Raw genomic sequence first — 9,432 nt, forward strand, 5'->3', positions numbered from 1 at the left:
GGATTAATGCTAAGCAGCTCCCTCTTCCAAAGCACCACCTGATCTTTGGGGCTTGTGCCCCACATATAAAAGGCTGCAGTAGTGCTGAGCTCAGCTAGTCCAGCCATCTCTCTCTCTCTCTCTCTCCCTCTCTCTCTCTTTCTCTCTCTGCCTCTGTTTCTCCTTTGCCACTTTCTGTCTTCCTCTCCATCCTCCCTGTCCTCTGCTTTCTCTCTCTCTCTCTCTCTCTCTCTCCCTCTCTCTCTCTCTCTCTCTCTCTCTCTCTCTCTCTCTCTCTCTCTCGCTGTCTGCTGCTTTCACTACATTTTCTCTCTCTCTTCTTCCTCCCCTCTGGCTTTAAACCTTTGAGTCCAGGACAGATTTTTTTGTAAACCTTTTTTTTAGTTTGGCCTTTTTCGAGAAGGCCGCTGGGAAGCTCAGCACATTTCTCCTCTTTTTTTAATTTAAATTTTTCATCATCAGCCTGGTTTTCTATGAGGCTCTAGCAACAGCATTTTTTTTTTTTTTTTATTAAATCAGGGAAAGAAAATGCCACGTTCCTTTTTGGTGAAGCAGCCGAAGGTTCACGATTTCTCGTCTTCCAACTACTACCATCAGCAGCAGCAGCACTGGGACGACTCACACACTGTCACACATGCCATCACAGAGTCGGCCACCAACTTGGCGGTGCGTTTGAGTGAAAATGGTGAGTTTCTCTCTCCAGTTGTGTTTTAAACTTGTTGTGTCTGCCGGCTGGTAGCTATCGATTTCCTCCTTTGGAGATGATCCATTCGGTGTTTAGCACAGAAGCGGCAAAAAAGGCAAAAATAAACAGACAGGGAATCATGCATGCTGTTCATGTTGTTGTGTTTGCTACATAAGTGCTCTTGGAAACCCCCCCCCCAAAAGGAAAAACAACAGGCGTCGCTCGCTCCCCCTTCCATATGCCTCAGGACTTTTGTTTTCTAACTCGGCGGATGCCAAATAGTATTCAGGTCACGCCGGCTCAATCTGCTTAGTACTCCAACCAGATCACACAGCGGCCTTTGACTTTAATACTATTGTGCACATGAATGATGAGATATACGTGTACACGCGCATTAGGCTCTACATCTGATGCAAGCCTTTGTCAGGTTCAACTAGAAAGAAGAAGGACAAAAAACACTCGAGAGAAAGCAGATAGCCACATGGGACTGTGTTGTCCTTAGATGGTGCAGTTGCCCTTGAGTCTCTCCTCTCATCAACCCCCTCCACCCCCCACCCCCGTTCATCTCTCCATCTCTCTCCAACTGATCCTGCAGGATGTTAGATAGCCACAGGGAGTAGGATTGCAGCAACACAATCCATATGTGGAGCAGCGAGAGGTGATGGAACAGGGTTTTTAGAAGATGGGTATTGACTGGGAAATAGAGAGTGCTGCAGGTAATTCAATAAAGTGCAACATGAGCAGTGCATTGGCAGACAGTAGATTTTCCTCCTCCGCGGGACTTCTACACGGAGGCGGGATGTGCAGAGCAACCCTGCAATACAAACAATATTTTGTGTGCGTGTGTGTGTGTGTTTGGCTTTGAGAAACATCCAAAGAAATGTGCGCTTTGAGCAGATCCCACCCCCCCAACACACACACACCCACCCCTCCACCACCAGCATCACAGATCTTGTGTTCGAGTTGAATCATTTGTCCCCCAGATTTAGGATGCCAGCTGTCTGCTTCCCTTTGTGTTCTAGTGTGTGTGTGTGGAGGGGGGGGATTGAGCTCAATATACCATTGACTGCTGTCAAGATCAATCCCCCCGCCACCAAACACACACACTCACCCTCCCATCCCTCTTTGCCAAATCGCAGTCCCCCCCACCTGTCACTCAATCTCCCCCTCACCATACTCATGAATGCTCTCAAAAATGCCACAGATGGGGAATGATCTGATTAAAATGATTTAGTGATTGAGGGGATTTCACTGCTGAGAAGCTCTGTTTTGATCACCCACCCCCACCCCTTCCCTCCCAGATTTAGATGTGCTGCTGCTGCTGCGAGGCGGCGACAGGTGGATCGATGGTCAGCTAAAGTACTGCTCCGCTGACTGTTTTGTCAATGTCAGCACATTGTGTTAGACTCATATTCAGCCACAATGCGCCTTTCACCTTTTTTTTTTTCCTTCCCTATGATGGCACTTGTTGAAGCCAGTAGAAGTATTGATTGGGGCAGAATTGTGCACCCAAAGACTCATTAATATTTCATTCCCAAAGCTTGCTGAACCTTGCTCTTACAAATAGCTTCCTGTATAGGATTCATATTGATTAGGGGTTTGGGTAAGAGGGCACTTTTCATCAGAGGTTATCAGGATCATGACAATGTTCCATCTCTTTACACATTGTATTTTTCCTTTCCCAGGCTACATCCACGATTACATCATCCCCTCAGTGTTGCAGAGCACAAAGGAGCCAGGTCATGAGCAGACCGGGCTCTCCTCATTGCCCCTGTACTCCCCAGGTGGCAGCGGCGGGGAGGAGTTCTCCGACCACGACATGGAGCATCCGGACAGTCCCGTCTCCAGCGGCACGGTCGAGTCGGATGGCAGCGGCCCTGAGCTAGACGTGTGCGGCATCGGCTCCTTCCTCGTCTCTGACGGCCGCTCCCGCCGGAGGCCCAGCCAGAGGCCCAGCCAGAGGCGTCCCCGCAAGGGAGGCAGCCAGTCGGACAGCAGCGAGGGCGTCGGCTCGGTGGACTGCAGCCCCGCCAAAGGGAAATCCAAAGGGCGTCACGTGTGCGGCGAGTGCGACAAGTCCTACGCCACGTCCTCCAATCTGAGCAGACACAAGCAGACTCACCGCAGCCTGGACAGCCAGCAGGCCAGGAAGTGCCCCACCTGCCACAAGGTGTACGTGTCCATGCCGGCACTGGCCATGCACATGCTGACCCACGACCTAAAGCACGAGTGCGCAGTGTGCGGCAAAGCCTTCAGTCGACCCTGGCTCCTGCAGGGCCACATGAGGTCCCACACTGGGGAGAAACCGTTCGCCTGTGCCCACTGTGGCAAGGCCTTCGCCGACCGCTCCAACCTGCGTGCCCACATGCAGACGCACTCAGCCTTCAAGCACTACTCCTGCAAGCGCTGCTGCAAGACCTTCGCGCTCAAGTCCTACCTGAACAAGCACTACGAGTCGGCCTGCTTCAAGGGGCACCAACCGGAGGATGACTGCAGCTCTGAGGACTGATCGCGACATATTCATCTTTTTCATTTCTATTTATACGCTTTTTAATAGTTCATACAAAAGTCGGAGAAAAGCTTCTTCTCAGGCTTTCACATGCATGCATCATAATCCTGCCTTTTGATATAAGCAATAACCTCACTTGAAATTATTCAGGAATTATGTATGAAATTCATAAAAAATCTCAGTGTTGTTCACAAGTATAGAATATTTTATATTGTTTTTTATTAATTGAAATTGCAATAATTTCCATGCCAGTATTATTTTATATGCCAACAAGCTCTTAATTTACCTCAAAAATATCTATTGCGTTAAAAAAGTATTTGTGTATTTATTAATTTATTTAACTATTTATTTGCCAATTCTGAAGATTATTTATTTATTATTGGTTGATGTATTTGTGAATTTAACATGGATTTATGAGAAGCCATGTATTGGATTTGTTGAAAACAAAAGCCAAAATATATTCTGACACTCTATATTTCTCTGTCTGATCAATTTGGTGATGACAATAAAACCGATGAAAATAATTACTAAAACTCCCTCCCTCAAGCCTGAATACATGCAAAGCTGAAACACACATTTATAGTTGAACACATTAAATATGACATATTATAAATCATCTTCACAAGGGCAGTAACTTCTTATTCAAAATCCATTAGTTTGATCATGGGGAAAAATGTAATATTCAGTAATGACTAGTTTGAATTCAAAATGTACAGACCATGACGTAGTTCACCTTGCAGTCCAGCGGAGGGCGCTCTTAAAATTCTTTAGACAAATGCAAAGGGTAAATGGACTACACCTCATAGTGCTTTTCTATCTCATTGGACAAAGCGTTTTACAATTTGCTTCTCATTCACTCACACTGATGGCAATGGAGTCGCCATGCAAGGCGGGATGTGTTGGGACTTGCCCACGGACACTTTGACACGTGGACAGGAGGTGCCAGTGTGTGGAAGTAAAGTGTAGAAGGCAAAATTACCAATAAAGATAAGATTGTCTGAGGACTCACCTGCTACCTGCAACCCAAAGTGAGCCAGCTGGGGCACCAGAAACGAGTGGAGTAACGTTTACTGTAGAACCTCTTCTGACTGCCCACTCAGGACCGTTGACTGTAAATAAGAAATGGACGTAGTCATCGTGACGTCACCCATTGGTTTGTGGGCTGCCGTTATGAAGCCTTGAGTTTGGGATTTTGGCCATCGCCATCTTTGTTTTTCGGATCCAGATGTGACCATAAGTTACAAGCTAACATCAGCGCTAGCTTGGTTAGCAAGATGCATTAGTAATTCACATGAACTGTCATACATAAGGATTATCTTATCCCACTGAAGAACAAATAAAGGATTATCTTATCTTATCTTATAACGGGGATGCAAATTTTTGGTGAGCGAAAAACAGGCTTGTTTGTAATGTAAGTAGCAGGAAAAATGAACAGCCTAGAGTGTCTTTTAGTGCAACAAACTAAGCTAAGAAGTCAGGTATGTTGAGTGCAGACCTGCTAATTAGTGCTAACGTAGAAATTAGATAATACTAGAATTTCACTAACCGAACAAACTGGAGCACAGACTTCTTGGAGGGTCCGTTACAAATAACTGCATGCAAGCAATATTGTCTGTCCGATATTTGCATGAAAGGTTCTTCACAAGGCACTAACGCCACAAACACGGCTGAGAGGTTGAGTTCAGTGACTCAAATTAGCTGAGGTGACGCCTAGACCAGGTAGCAACCTCCGGTTCTGCCGAGTGAAGCCAATGCGGAAGTGTCTGAAGACTTGCATTCTCTCTACTGGCCAGCAGGGATTGACTGCTTCGGTTGCAAAAATAAGTCAGATGCTATAGAAGTCTATGGGAAGATTACCCTACTTCTCTCGAGTTATTACCTCAGTAAACACGAAACATGAGCTTACGGTCTCAAACTCTAGTTTCAAACCTTCTTCAGTACAGCATGATGTTTATTTAGTAAATTATGGTCCATTTTTAGAGTCAAATAGACCATAAAGCAGAGTATGCTTTAGGGCGGGCTTACTGTGAGTGATTGACAAGTGGCTGCCGCGACCAGAGACGTATACGGCGTCTCTACGTCACTCCTCCACATTCCAAATATGGTAACCTCCGTTCACCGTTTGCAAAAAGCCAACATGGCAACGGCCATAATTCAAGATGGCGACGGCTAAATTGCCGAACTCCAGGCTTTCGAAACGGCAGTCCACAAACCAATAGGTGATGTCATCATGGCTACGTCCACTTCTTATATACAGTCTATGTGCCTAGCAGACAGCTACAGTGGCTGGCCACCAAGCATCCCCTGGTCATTAAAAGTGGCAGCCCTTAATTATGCATGACTTTAAGCCTTAATATGTTTTAGACAGGTGGGAATAAAAATTCAAGGATATTAGCTATAGAGACCAAACAATTTTTTTGTACCCCGTTGTAAATATGTTTATTTCTGCTGTACAATTGGGCATTTTAACACAGAGGTCTATGGTGACAGACTCCCTTTTGGAGCCAGCCTCAAGTGGCCACAACCATTTTGGGTTCATTTTTCACCCCCCCCCAGAGGTTGCCGCTTGGTCAAGACACACAGTGCAGTTGTATGACACAAAGCGGGGAAATATAAAGACTATGCTGAGGTGTAAAACTGTTTTTCTGACCATCGTTGGACAGACATTGTTGTGCTTAAGTGACAGTAGCTGTATCCCAGACGCATTTCGCTATTCATGGGTATGGGTTGAATTATGTGTTTTCCACACATTACTTCGCAGATGATTTTGTTCCGTTTGCGTTAGCAAAGAAAATAACAATAGCTTAGTTCACTGCTACGGAGCTGCAATGAATCAGACAGACAGACTGTTGCGCTTATGTATTGGGAATTTTGAAATCAAACAAATCATTACTGATCCAATATTATATTTTCTACCCATGTTCAAATGATAGTTCAAATTTTGAATGAAAAGTGACAGCCCTAATGTGCAACAAATGTTTTTCACTTAACCTTTCTGCTCTATTTTTTTAGCTCATTGATGCTCCCGTCATCAGAATGAAAATAATGCACTACTAATTCCTAAGGCAGAGAGAAGGTTATATGCTATAAACTGTTTTAGTGAGTAAGGGGGCTCTTTTTCAATGTGATTTTGTTCTCCAGGGTCTCCCCACACAGTCTTGTAAAGTTTTACCTACATATTTGTGTTAACTCTGACCATGGTATCTGTGTTCTCTCCACTCATCACATGCTGGGACAGACTTCAGTCTGACATTCTGAAAATAAATAAAGTGTGTCCCAGCCTAGAGCCCAGGAAGAGCAGTGGACTTTGAAGCAAATGTCCCAGTATGAACACTTAAATAGCCCTTATCTGAATCATTAGGTCCTAAAAGAGTGTAAACATTTTACTAATTGCTGAATTATTTGTATTCCTCCATTCACATGAATGAGAACTAGGCTGATTAAGGAAATGTTGCTTGCTCAATTGGATCATGGATGCAGAAGATCTCCTGAAAATCCAGGTGACTTAATTTGTATTTTATACTCGGAGGGCAAACTTCCCTCCTCCAACGCTGTATCCAGTGCTCTTTATACATCTATGGTCCCCACTCAGAGGCTGGGTCCTCCAAAGTCTGCATTTCTAGACCTAATGTGTCATAATGGCCTCTCTCTATATATATATCATATTTCAAAGAGCAGCCAACCTTTGCCTATTGTGATTGATTATTTAATGGTGTGTTCAGGCTAATCTCATCAGCTAGATAATGGGACCACAATCTGTTTACTAGGTATTTTTCATTTGGCTGATCATCTGTCACAAGCAATGAAACCACATGAGGTAGACCAATGGAAACCACTGCAGGATATAAATAATGCAGATGTCATGCAGACCATTATACAGTTACTGGTAACCTGCTACACTGCTATATGTGCATCACAACTCATGCTGTAAACTCAGCATTATGTGGTACTTTGTTGGCTAGCTTGCAACGTCTGCAGTGCTTCCCCTGACCAGCAGAGGGGGCAACCATACAAACACCACATAGGCATAATCTGACCTCCCCAGTGCCAGATCAGTTAGGACTACACATTAATGTGTTTGTCAAAAACAGCCACATTGAAAAGCTTGCATGTCCTCCCCCGACCCTGCCATGTTAGGAGATTCCTCACGAGCAGATCCTGGCCCTCCACAGCACAACGCTGCAGCCTGACCACAGGATGTGCTCTGGGTCAGGTGTCATGAGAACCATCGCTGCTAGTCCAGACCAGACAGAGCTGAGACCTCGGTGGCCCCCAGCCATCAACCCCTCATGGGGAATGCAAGTATGTGTCTCAATATACCACGGACTGGATATGGCTATTTTCAGACAAAATGGCCACCATTCAAAACACATATTCATGATAGTACATATGTATACATGTGCCCTCTCACACACACACTATAAGGGAGAACAGGTTAAATGTGGCCTGATGGGAAGATAAAAAATATATCTTAGATCTACTCTCTCCCATGTGTTGTAAGTAAAGCTTTAAAGGTGCTACAGAGACAATTTCCTTAATATCCAACATCTTCAAAGCTGCATGAATCATTATGTCTAAATGAACAATGGATAAAATGACCATGCGTAATGTGAAGGGGATCGCTCATAGTGACAAACGCACAGACAAGAAAGTTAGTGTCTTTCAGCTCATTGGTTTGCTTTTTACGGGGTTCCCTCTCACTCTCATTAACCTCATTTACACCAGTGAAGTTCCTTGAAAAAGGTCTCAAATACCAATGACTTATTACTCGCTCAAAAGTAATAAACTCATTATTAAATACAATACAATAAATACTAACACTGGTGGAGCTAGACAATAAGCAAAATGGCAGCCAGTCGACAGTTTAGAAGTGTTGATTGACCATCAACAAAGCTCAGGATTCACACTGTCTCCAAATGAAACTGAACGATAACTGAATCTTGGCTAGCCAGTGGCTAACATTAGCATGGTAGCAAGCAAGGCCCCAGATATGAAAACATACGTTTGGACATACTGGAAAACTAATATCTGCAGTCCGAGTAGTATTGACCAGTGGTGGGCCGTCAGGGCCAGCAAGGCCTTCTCTGCTGGCCTAAACAGAATCACAAAGTTATAGCTATTTTATAATTTAATATTTTGTATCCCTATGTATTATAATTTATAAAAATATTTTGCCCATAATCTTATTTTCTCATTTTACAGCTACTGTCTTCCTCAGTTGCTCTGCTTCCAGTGCAACTTGTTTTAAGTAGAGCTTTTATCCAATCAGATTTCACCTCTGTGTCTCTAGGTAAGAAGAGAGGCCCGAGGCCTGCAGACTCACAAGTGAATCCCTTTGCAGTTTAAGTGAATGGGGACGATATTGTTGATTGTCATAGTGTTCAACCAATCAGATCTTTAGTTTGACATGTTGGGCCAGAGCCTTCTAGCTGGCCTACAAGTACGTCAGCATTAACGGGCAGCTCAGTTTTAAGGTGCAGCACTGTAGTGAGGTGCAGCGTGTGCTGTGATTGGTCAGTGGGCGAGCAAGTGACTATCGTGAAATGAAACTTAAGGAAGCTGGCAAAGCTTAGTCGGAGTAGTAAGAGTTCAAAATGAAAGATATGGAAGAAATAATGACTTTTTTTTGCATTTTGCTTGGTGTAGATGTTTTTTTTTTTACCTAGCTTTGTTTTTTTAACACTCAATGGCTGAAGGAGGAGGAGAAACGGATTTGTGAGTTGGGAATTAACCGTGGGATTAAACTCTTTGTCAACAAAGAAAGGAGGATGAGCTTGTCTTTAAGTGAACAGCATTTGGTAAGTGAACTGCGTTTGTTTTTTTACATCTAATATCTGAATGGTCTGTGCCCTCGAGTGTGTAGCAGAATGCGTGTTGCTGCTGTTTTTTTCCCATTAAGCTAGTTTAGCGTAGCCTCCCAGAACACGTGCGGTGCCTCAGCTGTTTTTTGTTTTTGTTTTTTTTGTTCAGGGTTCAGAGGTCACACAGCCCGTTGTCTCCTACGTGAGCGCAGAAAACATTATATTTCCCACAATTTAAGCTTCTGCATTTTCCAAATGCACTAGTATTATTCAAACGTATTGTTTCGTTCGTAAGCCTTGTACCGAACGGTTTAATACGAATACGTGCATGTGTTCAGCTGCAGGACAGCAGTGAAGGCCCAGGTATAAAATGCATGGCCCGCCACTGTTATTGACCAATCACGTTTGAGTGATTCTCTCTTTCAAACTCTCAGACC

The 9,432-nt window shown here is 44.2% G+C and overlaps 1 protein-coding gene across 1 annotated transcript; it reads left to right on the forward strand.

The window, feature by feature from the left end:
* The first annotated feature begins 309 nt into the window (after window positions 1-309).
* On the forward strand, window positions 310-3,665 carry LOC116400920 (transcriptional repressor scratch 2-like). The gene is made up of 2 exons (XM_031879027.1): window positions 310-685; window positions 2,371-3,665. The coding sequence occupies exons 1-2, from the start codon at window positions 529-531 to the stop codon at window positions 3,192-3,194; spliced, it is 981 nt and encodes a 326-aa protein (XP_031734887.1). The 5' UTR covers window positions 310-528; the 3' UTR covers window positions 3,195-3,665.
* Window positions 3,666-9,432: the final 5,767 nt, after the last annotated feature.

This window comes from Anarrhichthys ocellatus, unplaced genomic scaffold (assembly GCF_004355925.1).
Source record: "Anarrhichthys ocellatus isolate YVR2014 unplaced genomic scaffold, GSC_Weel_1.0 scaffold218, whole genome shotgun sequence".
NCBI lineage: Eukaryota > Metazoa > Chordata > Actinopteri > Perciformes > Anarhichadidae > Anarrhichthys > Anarrhichthys ocellatus.

What these genes read in the sequence shown, in the direction of transcription:
- LOC116400920 (XM_031879027.1), top strand. Translation starts at nt 529, where the DNA reads ATGCCACGTTCCTTTTTGGTGAAGCAGCCGAAGGTTCACGATTTCTCG. An exon ending in GGTGCGTTTGAGTGAAAATG is followed by an intron (nt 686 to 2,370) that starts GTGAGTTTCTCT and finishes TTCCTTTCCCAG; the next exon opens with GCTACATCCACGATTACATC.